The sequence below is a fragment of the Cebus imitator genome, unplaced genomic scaffold (assembly GCF_001604975.1).
Source record: "Cebus imitator isolate Cc_AM_T3 unplaced genomic scaffold, Cebus_imitator-1.0 Scaffold96, whole genome shotgun sequence".
In the NCBI taxonomy this organism is placed as follows: Eukaryota; Metazoa; Chordata; class Mammalia; order Primates; family Cebidae; genus Cebus; species Cebus imitator.
In genome coordinates, this window is record NW_016107411.1 from 695,524 (window position 1) to 715,437 (window position 19,914).

Consider the following 19,914-nt stretch of genomic DNA (forward strand, 5'->3'; position numbering starts at 1 on the left):
AAGAGGCGAGGATGTGACCAACATTGCCTTTCTGTACTGTGCATGCATACAAAATTATTCTTCAATTTGTGGCCATGTGTATGGTATATAGAATTCACCTCTTTAAAGCCTGAAATCCACCCGAAGTCTTGTCCCAGAGGCGTTATCCCTTCCTCAAGACAGCTCTTTCCTGTCTCTCTTGCTCTGTCTCAACAGCCCATAGCTTTGCCATTTTACTTGAGGCTTTTATTTAGTCACTACATTCTGTTTACATTGTCTACTCTTTCGAACTTTTAGAATGTGAATGTGAAGAGAACAAGGCAGTGCAAACGCAGAAAAAACGTGATGAGGGGAGGCAAGAATTACCTGGTATGTCCTTAGTTACTTTCATAAATTTGTGGCTAGGTAACATGGTAGTTAAGCCTTATATCCCTATTCCAGGGATAGAAGAGTCAATTTTCCAAGGCCACATATCACTGCAGAAGTAGGATTTGAGGACAGAATTTAGATTTACATCTCCTATTCTTTAGGTAAGTGCTCAGGAGGAAGAACAGTGAACTCTTAGGACTGTTTGGCACAGTGAGCTGCCACACCGTCACTAGCTGAGGCTGGACAGTTGCCTGTCAGACACATTTTAGAGACATGTTTATCTGGGAGAAGTAAGAATTGATAAACTCAGGTTTTACCTGATTCTTCAAACCTTGATGACTTGCTCTATGAACCTGTATGTGTTTGTGCTGAATCCCAGGGGTTTAGAAAACCTTTGCTTAAAGTGGGACTCTTCTAGCGTTAATGGATCCAGGCTTATGTTTACTGATGATATTTCTTTCTTTAATCATTCACTCACCATCAAAGTCTAGCAGTGATCACTTTTTTTTTTTATGGTTGGTGTATTTTTGAAAGTAGAGAACAACAACATATGACAGCAGATCGTGTACGTGGTTGATTGATATCCATGAATGAGGGGAATGAGTTGAGCCATTACATATTTAATAAACTGTCTTCAAGTATAATGTTGCCCTTTTCAGAAAATCTCTAAAAGTCTAAATGTGAAAGGGCCTATATTTTAAAACCTGCCTATATAAAGACTTTAGAGTGACATGCAGTGGTCTCCCTTCTGCACAGGGGATAAGTTGCATAACCTCCAGTCGATTCCAGAAACCTCCGATGGTACCAATCCCTGTCTCTACAGATTACCATAGTAGCATCAAAGCCTGTTTTCTTTTCTTTTCTGTTTTTAATAGAAAGAGAGGTTCTTTATTCTTAAGGTCTCAAGATTTTTTTTTGTTATTTGTTCAATTTAGAAATATAAAGCATACTTTTTTCAAAAGCAAAGTTTTCCTGAGAAAAGTAATCTTGCCTGTCATTTCTCTACAATTGTATTTGTAATGCCAAATAATATTTTTCTTTGTGTCAAAAATTATTTTTATCTACTGTCCTGCCCATGCTAGTTGTCTCTTTGGCAAATTTGGTCATTTTGTTTAATTGCATGATTTTACAGGGGGCCTTCAGGTCATGTCTCCTCCTTTCTCTCTCTCTCTCTGAATATAGAGTTCTTCAAAGATAGACATGTCATGGGTAAAACCTTATCCATGTAGTAACCATTTACTCTCTAAGATGGAAAGGTGATGACTTGTAGTTTAAAATTAGCTGCTGGGCCAGGTGCAGTGGCTCATGCCTGTAATCTCAGCACACTGGGAGGCTGAGGCAGGCGGATCACAAAGTCAGGAGATGGAGACCATCCTGGCCAACATGGTGAAACCCCATCTCTACTAAAATTACAAAAAATTAGCAGGATGTTGTGGCACGCACCTGTAGTCCCAGCGAATCGGGAGCCTGAGGCAAAAGAATGACTTGAACCCAGGAGGCAAAGGTTGCAGTGAGCCAAGATCACGCCACTGCACTCCAGCCTGGGCGACAGAGCGAGACTTCATCTCAAAAAAAAAAAAAAATGGCTGCCATACAAAGTAGAAAAAAGGAGGATGTAATCACAAACCACTAATGGAATTTCATGTTTGAGAAATGGTCAGGTCTGCTTTCCATCCTCTGTAGTGCATGCCAAATGGAAATTTTCCTTTCTTCCAACAATTTCACTTCTTTAGTACTGTACATATATGCCTTTGTTACACTAATGTACTGCTTAATGGGTCTGGAGATGCAGTTATTTATAGATTTCAGCTCATTCAAAGAGCAGCTGCAAGAAGTCTCACAAAAGGAGAACATCACTGTAACCTGCTCATGACCCTACATTGGTTGCCAGGGAGGTGTGGAATCTTAAAGCTTAGAGGGTATCTTGTTAAGTGTATCAGAAGCTTATCTTGAAAGATCTGACAGATTTTTTTTAATTGTCATTCTTTAACACTTTAAATTCATCTGTGTTCTAATTTACAGGATTCCTCCACCCCCATTATGTTCTTTAGCTTTAAACTTCCAAGCTTTGGGACTGTGGAACTGAGATTTTTTTTTTCCTTTATTCCTTTATTATTTCCTTTTACCTTTTTTCTTCATTTGTACTTTCATCTCTCAATTTCTCCATGCATGAATTCATTTGAAATTACATGTAAAATGTTTATATTTTATATAAAATTTAAAATATATTTTACAAATTTGTAACATATATATAAAATCACAATATATTTAATATATCACAATATATTTAACACCTACCACATTTCAGGTACTTTGCTAGCTGCAGGGTATGCACAGATGGCTAATTTTCTTAATCATCCTGAGCTTATAGTTTATTAGGGAGCTAGAAATAAACTAATTACAATAGGAGTGAAAGTGCGAGGATACAGCAAGGTACAGGGTGCTATGAGCGCATGGAGGAGAAGGTATGTATCTCCTTTATCTTTCTGCCTTAACAGAAAACTGGAAAAAGAATAGGAATGGCATCTATTTTTAGGTGCAAGGTAGTATGATGTATATAAAACTGTGACACTTCAGGAAAAAGTTCAGTGATTTTCTAAACACAAGTGGTCCTTGATTTAGGATGGTTCAACCTATGCTTTTGGGACAGAACTCCATTGGGATGTAACTCCAAGTCAAGACGCTCCTTACAGCCTGTGATGGACTTATGGTTTCTACTGAATGTATAGTGCTTTCTCACCATCATAAAGTTGAAAATTTGTAAGTCAAACCATCGTCATTTGAGGACTGTCTGTTCTGTTGCCAGCATTAAATACATTTTCATCTACTATTTTTTCAACTTAACGGGTTTATCAGAACATAACCTTATCATAAATTGAGGAGCATCTGTATATGAGCATCACCCCTATCTGAACTGATCTTTGCCTAACTCCATCTTCTGCCCATACTGTTTCCAGAATGTGGCTTTTCTCACCATCTCTGAGAAAGAGCTTTTTAGTGTTATTTGACATAATATTCCTACTTTACAGTCATCTCATCAGAAATTCTCCATGATATGCCTAATCTAAATCTCTTCCCCAAAACCTTAATCCTATTATTTCTCATCAATCAGCTGACATTGATCATTAATAAATAATCACTATCCTCTATATTTAACAGATTTTATTGTGCATTATCATGTAGTACATTATATAATTCCCCATTATTAGCCACCTTTTTATTCTTTTCTTGAAGCTCTCCAAGTTCTCCCAATCCCCCCAAACTTACTCCTATCTAAGAACTAAGGAGCAACATAGACTTAGCTGACATTTCTGAGGAGGTGAGGAGAGATTTACACTGTATGCTTCCTAGTGAAACCACCTGAAGCTCTGCATAAGTCATTGATCTTCTCTGTAGTCATTTTTTTTTCATAGGCGAGTACCAAAGATTCCTTATTTCTTTCCCCTTAAAACATTCAGCTTTTGTATTTTCTTTTACACACTTTGCAGAGCAATTCCTACTCTGCCCCTAAACTTGCAGATTCCACTCACCCCCCTTAACAATAAAATGAAACACCCAGTAGCTAATAGGACCCATTCTATTTAGAAGCCAGATTAGTAACCCACTACAATAATCAGAGAATGTCCTTTGGACTCCTTTTGTATTTGAAGAGATGACAGTGAGAATTTTACAAAGCTGATGGAAGATACTAAGATTTTTAGTTGTGCCTCTGTGGGAAGATTGATCTGCAGTTACATAGTTTACCATTATAGGAAGCAGAAGTATCTCCCTTACTATTCATAGACAGTTACTTGAAAAATCTAAGAGTTAATACAGAAGCATACCTATTTCACAATTTTCTATATTGTTTTAAACTGTGGAACATTTCTGTAACCTCAAGAGAGTATGGTACTGACTACGTGAAGATCGAGGTTGGGTGTATCCTTAGTGATGGAATAGGAGAGTGAATTTTGGATGAAAATGTATCTTTCTTTTTACTACAAAAATATACCATAATAATGCTAATGAAGAGTTCTTATAAATAAGAAAGTTGCAGATACCATATGAAATAAGCTTCCTTTGGTATCAACTCTTTTTGTTTTTTGTTTTTTGTTTTCTTTTTGAGATGGAGTCACACTTTATTGCCTAGGCTATAGTGCAGTGGCTCGATCTCAGCTCACTTCAACCTTCACTTCCCAGGTTGAAGCCATTCTCCTGCCTCAGCTGTCCAAGTATCTGGGACTACAGGTGCACATCACCACGCCTGGCTAATTTTTGTATTTTTAGTAGAGACAGGGTTTTACCAGGTTTGCCAGGTTGGTCTCAAATCCTGGCTTCAAGTGATCCACCCGCCTCAGCCTTCCAAAGTGCTGGGATTACAGGCATGAGCCACTCTGCCTGGCCTGGTATCAACTCTTTACAAGACATTAACAAATCTGATTCTTTCACTGTAATTATTTTGTTACTGAAGTAGGTATAAACCTGAAGACCTAGATCAAACAAAATCATGCTTTTTTTTTTGTTTTGTCTTTTTTAAGACAGGGTCTCACTCTGTCGCCCAGGCTAGAGTGCAGGGTCGCAATCTCGGCTCACTGCAACCTCGGCACCCCCGCTCCCTAGCTCAAGCAGTTCTCCCACCCCAGCCTCCTGAACAGCTAGGACTACAGGAGGGCACTACCATGCTTGTCTAATTTTTTAAGGTTATTGTAGAGACAAAATCGCTCAATGTTGTCCAGCCTGGTCTCAAACTCCTGGGTTCAAGCAATCTCTCCACCTTGGTTTCCCAAAGTGGATTACAGACAGGAGCTCATATGTGGGATTATGTATATGAGTCACCACACCTAGCCATTTCTTTTTTTCAATAAGAAGGATTTTCAATACCTAGCTGATCTCTACCCTCCTTTAATAGGAATCTGTGTTGTGGACAGTTACAGGTAGGTCTTATATTCATGATGTGTGTATCCCTGGAACCTGTTGAAATTGAAGAGGGTTAGAAGAAGTTCTGTTATTAATAGTGGGAGTATCATGTGCAATTTTTTAAACCAAATAGTATTTCCATAGACTTGGTAAGTTTCAGAAACTATTTGCTCTGTTATATAGCCCAATGAAATACTGAGCATAAATATATTTTGTTGAACAGTTATGAAATTGGTATGAGATTTTGTACTTGAATATATCTTAACAGGAAACGTGTTAGATATCTGTTAAGCCCAAACAAAGCTGTACTTTTATCCTTGGCATTTTGTATATCAGGTTGTTTTGTGGTGCTTCATTAAAAGCTGTAAGTACAAACTGCCAATTTCATAATTGGTCATGAATCTCTTGAAAGTTTTTGTAGCTGCATAGGCAGAAAAGGCCTAGAGAGAAAAAAATTATATATCTTTTAAGTTACATCATTTTATTTATTTTATTTTTATTTTTTTGAGACAGAGTCTCACTTTGTCACTTAGGCTGGAGTGCAGTGGCATGATCTCGGCCCACTGCAACCTCTGCCTCTTGGGTTCAAGCAATTCTCCTGTCTCCACCTTCTGGGTAGCTGGGACTACAGGTGCATGCCACCACAGCCAGCTAATTTTACTATTTTTGCTAGAGACGGGGTTTCATCATTTTGGTCAGGATGGTCTCCATCTCTTGACCTCATTATCTGCCTGCCTCAGCCTCCCAAAGTGCTGGGATTATAGGTGTGAGCCACTGCACCTGGCCCCCGTCATATTATTTTATAAAGGAATGGTGGAAAATGAAATATTGTGCTACAACTGAGGTGTGGCACAGAAAACTAGGGCAACACTTACTTTTAGAAATATCAAGTGTTATTCACTGTTTTAGAATTAATTACATAATTATCTACCAGAACACAAAGATCCCAGGGTACGTTAATGGAAACACTACATTTCCAAATAAAATAATAATAATTATCACCTACGGTATTCAGAGTGCTTTATTAGCTATAATTTTTAACTCCCCACCTCTCTGTGTGTAAATAAACATCACTAAGAATATTAAACTTTTCAATAGTTTAGAAATAATAAAACTAAGGCAGAGAAATTGATGTGAATGATAAGTTAGGCATTATGGCTTGAATCATTTAAAGAGGCAGGTATTCAATAGGAACAATAGATGCTAACGAAGTACAAAAATCATTCTTGGAACTATTCATAAATTACTAGTTGGTAATTAATTAAATGTATTACCTTTCTTCCAAAATGAGTGATCGAATTAATTTAAATTTTGTAAACAATGTCACAATGGCAGCATTGAGACTATTGGAAATTCCTAAGAGTGATGGAACTTACTTTAGAATCACCATCCCAGGCACGTGGTAGTCACACGAAGTTGTATGTCATTAAAACCATTGGATTGGGAGACTGAAGAGACGTAATAAATTGAATGTCACAAGAGTTCGATTGGGGGATAAATCTAGGTTTACACGCCACATCTTACCAACAGAACAATGCTTTTTTTCCATGGAACAGTAGCAGTTTGTTACTGTTTCCAGTGAGACACTTGCAGTCTGTTAAGATGGCCATGAAAGTGTTAGGTAGAAACTGTGGGCCTCCTGGACACTTGATGCCCCTTTATAGGACTGTAATCACTAAGGTGAAACTGCCATTGGAACAGACTGTCATAGAGCCAAGAAAAACTAAAGCCATCCCTAAAACACTGCAGCAAAAAGTCAAGGTGAAATGTGATGGGTCAGGCACAAGTCATAAGCCTACAAAGTAGAGGGACGTTCTCTGATATAGTGTTTCAGAACTGCAGACTCATTAGAGAGAGAAAAAAATGTGTGATTAATGCCCATTTGGGAAGAATCTGAGGCAGAAGGAAGCCAGCCAACTAAACTTCATTTGGGGAGATAAGTAAGACAAATCGTGACCTTGCAAAGATCTGAAACAGCTCTGCTACAGGGCCATTTGAACAAAAGAGTGAACACATTCTAGCCTGACTCTGCCTTGCTACTCTGAAATGGTTGCAGTGGAGAGAGAACAGTGCTTGGAGATTTCATCATAGAAAGATCATTGGTGAATGGACAGCCTACGGACCAAACATTTAGGTTAGGTACGCATTTCTTATGCTATCGAATTTATTTTTCTATGGCGAGAATCTCTTTGTCTGTTGGCACCCATTGCCTAAGATAATTGATGCACAATACATATGCAGGTTCTGATTCATTTGGACAGTAGGGTATAGTGGGAATAAAAATACCTTCTCAGTACAATTTGCTCCCAAAGATCCAAAAATGATTTGCCCCAAAAATCATTCACTGCTGGATGATGATGATGATGATTTATCTTCCTGATAGACAACTGGAAGAAATTTCCATACTATCTTACTTACCCCTCTAGTTGAGGACTAGGGATTTGTTGAAACTATAGAAACTGCTTGCTCATTATTCACCTGTCCTTGAGAATTGAACCTTGAGCTTTGAATTAAACTTCTGTTCAACTGATAAGAATTTTTGACAGTACAGTGCTCAAGGAATTACTGATTCTTATACCTAAGAATGAAAGAAACAAAAAGACATGCCGTAAGAGTTTCAAACTTCACATTAGATACACTGTCAAACCATAACATCTAATTCTAAAATGATCATTAACAGGAACATGGTTTAGAAAAACTTCTAAATTTATACTAAAATAAAAGTAAATATTTAGACTTAGTTATATCTAATCTACATAAGATCAAAGTTGTTATGTCACTCATCTAAGTTTTAAACTGGTGAAAGTGCACTTAAAATATATGTGAAAGCTCTTTGATTTTGCATTTCTAAGGGTGGAGAGAAGCCATAGCATTTTATAAACAGTGTGATATTGAGAAGACCTTTGTAACTTTATTTAATGTTTGTTACTTATGAGTGCTTTTAAAGCTACATATATATGTCGCACAGCATATTGTGCACTTCTAAGGAAAATTCAAACTAAAAAAGTTATGGCCAGTTAATCTTTCCAATGAGCTGAAAAAACAAATGCTCTTCCTTTGCTGCCCTAAAACCCTCCAGATCTTTTATGGACAGCATGCCATTCTTCTCTTTCGCCTTTCCTATTGTAGTTTAGGTACCCTCCTTTTCCAGCTGCATGGTAAATGGATTCTTGCTCTTTTCTTCCTCCTCCCAACTTTTTTTCCTCTCTGAATACATTTCACAGACGACCATCTTCCAAAATAACGGCATCAATTAATTTTTTAACTAAAAAAAAAATCGTTAGCCCTGAGTCTGCCCTCTCCATTGATGTGTAGCGTGTGTGGAAGAGGCTGTGCAGGGACTGATAAGCACCTATTTGTGAAGGTGCTTCAGTAGGAAGCAAGGCCTTTGAGGCACTCACAAATGGTGCTATTTATTCAGCCAGCCCCAGTTTCAGGTGAGTTGATGAGTTGACCCACGCATCTCACAGGGCTCTAAAACTGAGCCACAAGACAGCCGCTGAGGGATGGGAAGCAGCTGTTCTTCTGTGCCCGAGACTGGAAATCAGTCCTTGTTTTTAATTTTGCATAGATAACAGTTTGTTCCTTGACGTTTTCTCTCAGTTAACTATTAGGATTTCTCACTACACTTCTGTCCCTTTTTGCAGAACCCGATGACCTCCGAGGGGACCCTGCACTCAGCCATCAAAGTGCTCCTGCCCACCTGGATGCTCATAATTCAATGGTAGATGCAGGTGGAGTTGAGAACATCACCCAGCTTCCCCAGGAGCTTCCTCAGATGATGGCTGCAGGTAAATGCCAGTGGCCAGCAAAGGAAGCAAACAAGGCTTTCTTGAGTTCTTCGCGGAAAATCTTGCCCTGCCTTGAAAAACTTGCATTGAACCAGGAGCCTGGACCCTTAAAGAAATCAGGCTGTAGAACTAGTGAAAATGAAACAGTCAAATTTGACACATTCTCTGTTTTGTTTTGGGTTCTTTAAGCTTTATGCTACTTGTTTTTTAAATTTTATTTATTTATTTAGAAATACTTCGGAAAAGTCACTGTAGGTAGACACTTGCATTTTCTTAATGTAATAATGTAAAGGTTTATAAATGAAGGAATATGTTATGAGGTAACAATAAATTCAGACAGGACCAGTTTCACTGCTTGACAACTATTTTCTTATTAGAAGGCCTTTCTGCTCAAGAATTACACCTGGAAACAGTAAGCAAGTTAACGTGTTTTACCAAGAGAGTTTACTGTTTTGCAGCTCAGCCTTATGACTTAACTAATGTTGTTTCACTGGGAGAAGGAAACAATTCTTTAATTTTTTCCAGGGGTACCTCCTTAATAGCATACTGTGTATAATATAAACTACATGTCATTAAGTTTTCTCCCAGAAACTATTTGGAAACGCTTTATGTTTTAAGTCTGGAGAAAACATTGCTGTAGATTATAGTTCTTTATTTTTTTGTAGATTGGGAATGTGCTAAATGAAGCTTCACATCTCTAGAAATGTGATTTTCTTTCAAACAAACGCCCTTGCCTATGGGCTCTAAATCATGGTTTGTTTCTTCCCACAGCAGCTGATGGTTTGGGGAGTATAGCGATAGACACGACCCAGCTCAACATGTCTGTGACAGATCCGACAGCCTGGGCTACAGCCATGAATAACCTGGGCATGGTTCCCGTGGGGTTGCCTGGACAGCAGCTCGTGTCTGGTAAGCGTTCTCCTGGTGTCAGAGATACTTGCAGCAGTGCCGAAGGGTGTAGGGGACAGGTGTCTGGTAATCTCTCCACACCGCGAGTGTTGAACATGCTCTTTGATTTATGACTAGGGCATGTTTGGCAAGTTGTGCTTGAGATTCTTTTCCTCATCACCTATCTTTTCTGCTTAATAGCTGTTCTCAGAAAAAGCCACGCTAACTGTTGTTGCTATACACGGTCTTGCAACATCGATTGCATTTTTTAAATTGGTAAATGGAATGGCTAATATTTGCTTTCCAATTTGCAAAACTCATTCACCTACGTTATCCCATTTGATTGCACTGTCTTCCCTTTGTGATAGGTAGATATTTATTTTTGTTATTGCTTTTGTTAACGTTTCCATTTTACAAATAGAGAAACAGAAGAGCAGAGTTTAGGTGACTTTTCAGTAAACTCAGCTCAGCTGACACTAAATTCCATTTTCTGTCCACCACATGGTGGAATCGTAATACAATACATGCATTCGGTAGAGAAAATGTTTAGAAATATCACGAAGTCAAAAGTTACCTAAAAGATTTAATCATTGAATTTAACAGGTGTTTGCTGAGGGTTTTACATATGCCCTGTAAAAAGTGCTTTGAGAAATAGAATAAGTATTACATGTATATAAGTGTCTTTGAAGAGTCTTTCTCTCTAAATTGAAACAAAATAAAACACCAACAACTGAAAAACAATAATAAAAATGATGCATAGAATCAGGTGTGTTAAGTAGCGTGCAGACTGGTAATGTGATTGATAATGAGATCAGTCACTGGGGCTCTGAGGAACAATGTTATCAGGAAGGCAGGGCTTGAGCTAAATCTGTAGAGATGAGGAGGATTTATATATTCACTCACTCATTCATTCATTCAACAAATATTCATTGAGCCACTGTCCTGGTGCAAGGGCTCCAGCAGTAAACAAGACAAGCATGGTCTGTCCTCTGAGAATTTATAGTGGAGAGGTGACAATCAGGTATTATGCAGTAGTCATTGTTATAATGGCACAAGAAAAATTCACCTTTGGCCATCAAGGTAGGTGAGGGTGGTTGGTGTCCATTAAGTAGAAACCAATCACTTTTGGAATGTTACTAATTTCTACTCCCACATACCTGTGCACTTTGTGCTGCGTTGACCAAGCATTTGTTTTTTTTTGTTTTTCTTTTTGGTCAATTAGTGGCCATAGATGAAAAATTCCAAATTAATTTTAGTAAATAATATATGTGTGTGTATGTGTATATCTGTATATGTGTGTACAGATATACACATACACACACATATATAATATATATGGTTTCTTTTATTAGAAGATCATGGATTAGAAAATGGATTAGAGACCAGGGAAAGTGGGAGACAAAGGAAATACAAAGTCTGAGTTTTAAAACATTGTATCTAGAATATCAGATTCTTCAAAATGCTATCAAATTCATACAATTGAAGATTAGTCTGCTTCAGGGAGGAGGGTGTACATAAATGACATTTTCTATGGTTGGAACATGTGTTTATCCAGGCCCTTTTTCCCTAAAGCTTACCTAGGCAGATACTTTCTTCTAACTGGAGAGTAAAGATTTCTGTTATTTCACCAAGTTTCCCCAGCTGCCTAACTAAAATATCCAGAGAGCAAAAGTTACCTTACTCGTCTCACCTCCTGCTTCTCAGAAAATGTGCAATTCTAGAGTAAGCCAAAACCTTAATAATTCATTATTTTTTCTTGTGATTTTTGAGCCCTCTGACATTTTAACTGTGACCAATTTATGATTTTCCCAGCAACTTGCCATGAAAAGAATTACAGCTCTACTTGTTACACAAGATTTGCCGTATCTGCTCCAAATTGTTTTTTCTATCTCCTGTATTAGCCAATTGCCTGAACTGTTTTTGAGCCTTTCAGGGTCTTTCAGGGCTTCCCTTCATCATTTACACAGCCTGATAATTTAACTGCACTTTGCTTTGTTCTCAGGGCCGCCAGCCAACTACATTTCTTGACACAATCTCAGAGTCAGGTTCTGTTGTGTTTGATTAGTGTTTATGTATTTTATTCCAGTCTTTTTTCTGTGTATTTCAATCATATTGAATATAACAGTTTCTATTATGCATTTTTAACTTCTTATCCTAAACTATTTTTCCATTGTATTCTTTTATATTAAAAATTTAAAAACAAGCCATCAAAGAAGTCTTCCCAGATTACTTAACAATTCTACTATTTACATTTAGCCTGTATTCATTTTTTCACTGGTACTAGCCAAGTTTCTTTAAAGAACTTAGTCTCTCTGAGCATGCAAAAACATTTTGCCTTTTCTATAAAATGGTGATCGTATCTATTTCATGGAACTGTTGTAAGATTTAAATGGGATAATTTATATAACCGCCATATGGTAAGCATACATTAAAAATTCTTCTTACTCCTTTGTTCTTATTCCTTCCTTCCTCCTTTTTCCTTTTTTAAAGCAAAGAATACATTTTTGCTTTAAAACATTTCAATGAACATTTTTATGCATGGGACTTTTAGCTGTTAGAATTACTTCCATTGGATAGACTCGTACATGTGAAACTAGTAGGCCAAAAGAAATGAACATTTTCAAGTTTCTTGTTAAGTACTGATCAATTAATTCCCAAAATATACATATGGATTTCACATTTACTAATTTGATATGCAAAAATGGCATCCTATTATTTTATTTAAAATTATTTTATAACTACCCTTGTTTATTTTTTTACCCTTTATTTTCTATTCATATGTTATCTTTTATAAATTATTCTCACACTGTATCCATTTATCAGATAGGGTTCTTGATAATTTTTGGGGGGGTTTATATTTGGGCATTTGTTAAACATTTTAATACTCAGACTTCATATTTCCTAAAAATATCTTGTCCATGTTTTGACTCCTAATGTTGGTTCTTTTTTATGGTTTTTATATTTAATTTTTCATTTATGAGTTTTTTATTCCATTTCTAAATACAAAAGGTTAGCCCACTCTGGAAGTTGTTGTATTCCCTATTTTCCATGCCCCCATTGACTTAATTCTGCCTTTTTTTGGAAATTAAGTTCTTAAGCATATTTGCCTGTTTCTGAAGTATCTATTCTGTACTACTGATTTATCAGTAGTTTTATTCCAAGACCACATTGTTTCAGTTCTTATAGTTCTATGGTATGTTTACATAACATAAATGCCCTTTTTACTGTACCTGGTGTGCAGCACTATTGTTTCTTTTCCACGTAGCCACAGAGCCTGGGATGCCACTGCTTGCTCAGTTGCCATGCTGACCACCTCTGGAGTTCTTCCCTGTGAATGCAGAATGTTAGAGGCAGCATTTAATGTTTCAGAAGGGACTTAAAGATTATTTAGTGTAACCTTCCTTCTAAGGAATCCTCTTTAAAACATTTCTGACAGGATTATGGAGAGGCTGGATTTTATGAGTACTTGGCTTTCTCCCAAAGTTTCTGATATTTCTAAATGGCCAACCACTCTTCCCATATTTGTTAAAATTAAACTGACACTAAATCCCTTTCCTCACTGCTTTTTCAATTTATTGAGAGATTAAAATTATCAGCAAAGGAAGGTGTAAAATTTTTATATCCTCTGATTTTATCAAAAGAATTTCCTAGGAAATCAAGTCTCTCATTACTGTCATAGCATACCTCTCAGACATGCTGTGCTGTGGTATACTTCCACAGTGACGCCTCTTCCATTTCCCTCCCCTTTCATCATCATCATGATTCTGCTCCCACCTTTATGAACTTCTCTGTTTACCTTCTTCATAGGAAGTGCAGCTCAAGATCATTACATTGAATTTGTTCCTTATATTCAAAATATACCATTATACTCTTTTACCCCAATCCTAAATCCCGTACTCCAAAGTCCTGGCTGCTCTGTGAGATGATATTTGCCTCCATTATTGTTTCCTGATTGTTTTATTCCCCATACTTTGTTTTGGTTTTGTGAAGTTTTTTTGTTGCCGTTGATTTGTTTTTGTTGTCAATACTTTGTGCATTGGTGTAGATCTAGGTTTTTAAAACTGGTCTCTTGGAACATTTGTGTTCCGCTGTTGTTGTTAGGTAGGTTGGGTGGCACATAAGTATTATACCTAGGTGGCTTAACAATGGTGGCAAACTCTGGGTTAAACACAGGTAAATTGCTTTCTTTGGGGTTTTTCCAAAGCCTTTACTGTGCTAATAATGTACAGTAAGTAGTTCTCAAAGACTGGGACCTACTATGTAGAATTCCCGAACTTAATTTAGCCTTTAAAAAACACTTGCATTAGGACAAATACCTAATGCATGTGGGGCTTAAAACCCAGATGACAGGTTGATAGGTATAGCAAACCACCATGGCGCATGTATAGCTATGTAACAAACCTGCTCATTCTGCACATGTATCCCGAAACTTAAAGTAAAATTTAAAAATAAATTAATTAAAAAACCTGTAAGCCTCTCATGAGATGCTAGAATATTCACTGTGGAGATCCTTCTCCACTACCATCCATCCTTCTATGCCTCATATGATAACCTCTGCATGATCTAGTGTACAATTTTGTTTGTTTATGTTTGTGCTGAACAGTGTCACTCCCTAATCTCAAATTTCAAAACAACTCTCTTCTGGTCAGGTGTTACCTGAAACCTTCTTCTCAGTTTTCTGTGGCACATGTTGTCCCTTTCCAGGAGGCCCCACCTCTGGTGTCACAAGCTGAAATCTAGAATATCAGATCCCAAGCTTTGGCACCTCTTGTGTGACCAGCTGCTCTCTTCCTGTATACCCTAATTTCTTTTCCAAAGTTATAATTATCAACTGGAAGCAGAGCTGAAAAGCAGGAGCTGAGTACCCAGGTTTTAAATTTTTTGCCCAGGCCTGCTTAGGAACTAGTAGTGCTTTCTGGATATTCTCTGGCCATGATATAACACCTTGCTTTTCTCTAAATTTTTTGAAATCTCCTTTCCTAATGTCAGTGATCTTTCTTTAGCCATTATTACCTCTGGGGTGATGTACATCTTTTACTCTAAGTGTCTTAGCATGCCATTTGTGGTATTTTAAACACATGTTCCAAAAGGACATCACACTTCCCAGTTAACTACATAGAGCCACATCCTTTATCAGTGACTAATTTGGAGCCAACAGAAGACTTCTTTACACTTGAAGGTTCTATCAGCACCCTTAATTGTTCCATGGCTCATACCTTGCTGTTCCTTTTTCTGAAGCTCTGGGTTCACAATCACTACTTCTGTTTCCTGCCATTCTGAGAAGAACATAGCTTTCTATCTAATGGAAGGCTAAGATAGGTTACAATTCCTTCTCTGTCCCCTTCACTACCCTCTCCCATTCACTACTGTTTCCACTCATTTTCATTCTTCTCTGCTTCCTCAGAGTACTTTTTTCTAATTTCCTTCTTGGGTTGTTTAATCCTCACAGGAACACCTTTATCCTCTTTAATATGCCCAGATATGAAGAGGGATTTGTTAAATCCTTTCATCTCCTCAAGCATCACTCTTTTAACTGAGATTTACTGAGCCAGATGTTCTGCTAAATACTGGAAATACAGAACACAGACCTTACTGTCATGCTTTAGAGTGGTGGGAGAATCAGAAAAGAGTAAATACACAAATACAAATCAACACGATAAGTGGTTATGCTACTCATAGATAAAGGGTGCTATAGAATGTCACTGAAGAGAGTTAAGCAGGGGAGTAGCAAGATCAGAGCATGTTTGTAAGCCCTATAAAGGACTGATGGGGGTGTGGAAAGGTTGGCAACCAGATAGGAGATACCCAGGTAAGAGATAGTGATGGCAGTAATGCCAGCGATTATCCTGGCAGTAGAGATGGAGTGATCTGAAGGGACTCATGAGACATTTAATTGTAGAAACCACAGGAACGGGTGACTAAGACCACATGGAAGGTAAGGAGAGTGAAGAATCAACAGTGACTCATAGGCTTCTAGACTGGCTAACTGGGTTAACCATAGAGCTGTTCGCTTAAAAGAGAAGGTGGGGAAGGCTGAAAGAGAAGGGTGGGCAAGACGGCTAGTTTCCTTTTGGATATGTTGAGTTTGAGGAACCTGTTGAAAGAAAGCCTGTGATGAGCAGGGAGATTTATGGGCCTGGCATGCAGGAAGGCGGGCCGGATGGAGATGTGGCTTTGGTGGCCATAGCATAGGGATGGTTGTTGATGCCCTGGGGACTGTAACACCCAGACACATTTCTGCTGTGAAATTAGGAAGAGGCTCTCAGATCCTCTGTCAGGTGTCAGCCTAACCTGCAGCCAGGTCTCCAGATTCCTCTCTTGTGTTCCACTACATTCCCACTGTTGCAAGCCTCGAAGACTTGAAATGAGAGAAGTGGCTGGAGATAAAAAATAGAATCTCGAAATCTGCCTGAAACTGTCTCTTCAGCTTACAAATACACTCAGAACTGTCTGTTGATAAACCATCCCACATGCTCAATTTTAAAATGAAAATAATACTCATACCAGCAAAGTTTCTTTCTTTAGTCCCTTCAGATATTAAGGGTGACATTCTCTGACACAGGCATGGTGAAGGGATGCAGATAGCCTGGTGGGTAGCAGTGGGGCTTTCTAAAGGACAATGCTCAGAGTTCTGTTTTGTTTTTATTTTCCATCTTGTTGAAAGATTTCTCACTATCTGGTGTCAGAAAACAAATAGGCCCTTGACTTATGCTTCATAATTTATGTACCTGAGTTCATGTACTTTTGACAATTCTATTACATTCTGTGCAGTTACTTACCCTTAATCCCCCAGACATTAGGACAGTACATATTTATTTACTCACAATGATATTACAGCATTTTTTACAAGGCACTAGAGGAACAGCAGCTGGCATGACCGACTGGTGATGCTCTTATGGAGAACATGTATCTCTAAAGGAGATGTTATCAAATAATTGTACGAATGCCTAATTATAACTGTGGGGTGTTATAAAGAGAAATTGGGAGTGTAACTTTGCTTGCAGGTATTAGAGGAGCTTCAGAAAAGGTTTCTCTAAAAAGTAATATTCAGACTAAAACCTGAAGGATAAATTAGACTTATCCAGGTAGCAGGACAGAAGAGCAGGACAAAGTGGGGAATTTGAAAAGATGAGAAAGTTCTAAAAGCATAAAATGTCCTTTTCAAAGACCTGAGATGAAAGGAGCTTAGCCCCTTCAAATAAGAGAAAAGTGGGTGTATGTGGACCAGAGGTGGTGATCGGGACGGAGTGGGATTGGCAGGTTGGTGCTTACCACAAATCTGGAGGGATAGTCTGGGGCCAGACCGTGCCTTCCAAAGCTTGGAATAGAGATTTTTATTTGAAGCGCAAACTGCTGAAAAGTTTTAAGCACAGAAGTGACCTCTGACTCGTGTTTTTTGTTTCTTTATTTCTCTTAACAAAAAAGTATCTGACATGTTTTACAGAGACTACATTGAAGAATGGCAAGAGGGGAGGCTGGGTTTATCTAGAAGGCTGCTGTCCAAAAAGGGGTGGCAGAGGTAGATGGCCTAGATATATCCATTGGGACTGGAATATGGAGCATCTACCATGTGCAGGCACTGCCGTAGGTGCTAGGATACACATGCTCTCCTGGAACTGACATTCTAGTGCTAAGCTGATGTGTGTGTGTCTTTAGTGTTTCTTTTGTTTCTTTCTTCTTCTTTTTTTTGAGACATGATTTCACTCTGTCAGCCAGGCCAGAGTGCAATGGCATGATCACAGCTCACTATAGCTTCAACTCCTCAGGCTCAGGAGATTCTCTACCTCAGCTTCTTGAGTAGCTGGAACCACAGGTGTGTGCCACCTAATTGTTTATATTTTTAGTAAGATGGGAATTCACACTGTGTTGCCTAGACTGGGCTCCAACTCCTGGGCTTCATCAAGCAATCTGCCTGACTCGGCCTCCCAAAGTGGTGGGATTACAGGTGTGAGCCACTGCACCCAGCTTGTCTACAATATTTCTAGAGATAAGAGAATGTGTAAAATCTGTTTCCAAAAGATTTGCTTTGGCCTATCCCATGTACTATATAAGGTAATTAACATTACTTAAAGCAAATCAAGGATTGTTCTCAAATAACTCTCCACAAACGACAAAAGCTTATATCCTTGTTGGCTAGAGAGGTTATAAATGTCTTGTTAAAAGCTTAATATAATGTAGTCATTTGAAATATAGTCATTTTTCTATTCCATATAATGAATAAGATAAATTTACTTGCTTAGTACTAGATCAACCTCTTCTGAATTATTAATGGAAAAATCTTTTCATTCTGTGTATACTACAACAAATACATATATATGTAAATTTTATTCTAGTTTGTACCTCTTGATTAGCTTAATCTTTATTTGCCCTGTTGTACTCTGGTATATGTACTACTCATTAGCCTTTTGAACTATACGGGCCACATTCTTACTCAATAGACTATAACTAGAGAAAAAAAATTTTTTTGGGGGGGGTGGGGAACAGAGTCTCACTCTGTCGTCCAGGCTGGAGTGCCTTGGCATGCTCTCGGCTCACTGCAACTTTCCCCTCCCAGGTTCAAGCGATTCTTCTGCTTCAGTCTCCCAAGTAGCTGGGATTACAGGCACCTGCTGTCACGCACAGCTAAGTTTTGTATTTTTAGTAGAAGCGGGGGTTTTACCCTGTTGGCCAGGCTGATCTTAAACTTCTGACCTCCCAAAGTGCTGGGATTATAGGCGTAAGTTACCACACCTGGCCAATATTTTTAAATAATTGCATGTATATTTACATATGTACATGTATTAAATATATACTATATAATTATTATGTGTGTATACATCACAAACACATACATTCCCTAATTTTCTTGATTTCCTCTGGAGTAGAGAAGCTTCAGTATCTTTAACATTACCATGAGCTGAGGGAAAATATTTGCATTCCACACTAGGAAACTGTATCCTCTGCTCAGAGTGGACATTCTAATTCAGCAGAGAATAGGAAGAAAAGCCAGAAAATTAAATTCCCATATTAAAATTAGTTTGAGTGTTCCTATCCTGATATAAGTGTGTGTGTGTATATATATATGTGTGTGTATGTGTGTGTTTGCATGCATGTAAATTATTGTATATTGGATTTTTGCTTTGGGTTAATGTCAAAGTCTTTTATTTGTAACTATGAATTAATTGCATAGGTGACTTCTTTTCCATATCCATTGTTTGCTTTTATTTCCTTTTATTATTCTGCAGCCTGCCTTATAGTTTACTATGTGTTACATACTGCATTCTTGAATTGTAAGCACATGTCATTTATATGCTTATATAATTATTCTATCATCTGTCTAAATAGACATGCTGGACTTCTATGGGAAAGAACTATAGCTAATCATCTTTGTATTTTCTCTATCATTAAAGCTGGGTTCTTGGTAACTGTATAGTTGAATGAATATGTAATTTGATTCCTTTATGTAAATAATTACATAAAATGCATAATACCTGGAAAAGCCACTTTTATACTTGGTCCTTAGCCTATCTAAAATATAGATTTTATGTCTTCAATCAGTTAGAGATGAAGAGTAACTATGACCTCTAGCCCCATTATTTGACATCCATGATTTATTTTTCTCATAATTGAGCATATTTTCAATTCCTTCTTTTTTAAAAATGTGTCTTTCCTGTCTTTCCTTATCATGCTTATGCTTTCATCTACCTTCTTGCACAGATGGAGTATGTTTATGATAGCTGTTTTAGTGTACTTATCTACTGATTCTATTATCTGTGACATTTCTGAATCTCTTTCTTAATTGATTTTTCTCCTTATGATAGGCCTTATTTTTCTGTTTCTTTGCATGCCTACTAATTTATTATTGGTTGTAAATTTTATGTTGTCAGGTGCTGGATTTTTTTCTTTTTCTTTCCTTGTCTTCCTTAAGTTTTTTTTTTTTTTTTTTTTTTTTTTTTTTTTTTTTTTTTTTTTTTTTTTTTTTTTTTTTTTTTTTTTTTTTTTTTTGTTTTTT

At 37.6% G+C, this 19,914-nt stretch overlaps 1 protein-coding gene across 9 annotated transcripts in view; it reads left to right on the plus strand.

Annotated features, from left to right (window-relative positions):
* ENOX1 (ecto-NOX disulfide-thiol exchanger 1) overlaps positions 1-19,914 on the plus strand; it is a 619,238-nt gene that overhangs the window by 370,861 nt on the left and 228,463 nt on the right. For 8 of the 9 annotated variants that reach the window (XM_037741175.1, XM_037741173.1, XM_017536114.2 and 5 more), the window contains 2 exons: positions 8,892-9,035; positions 9,807-9,944. In XM_037741175.1, the coding sequence (XP_037597103.1) occupies positions 8,892-9,035; positions 9,807-9,944 (282 nt within the window). Of the gene's footprint in view, positions 1-7,361; positions 7,384-8,891; positions 9,036-9,806; positions 9,945-19,914 lie in introns of those variants that run through there. The other variant, XM_037741180.1, reaches the window with a different exon arrangement.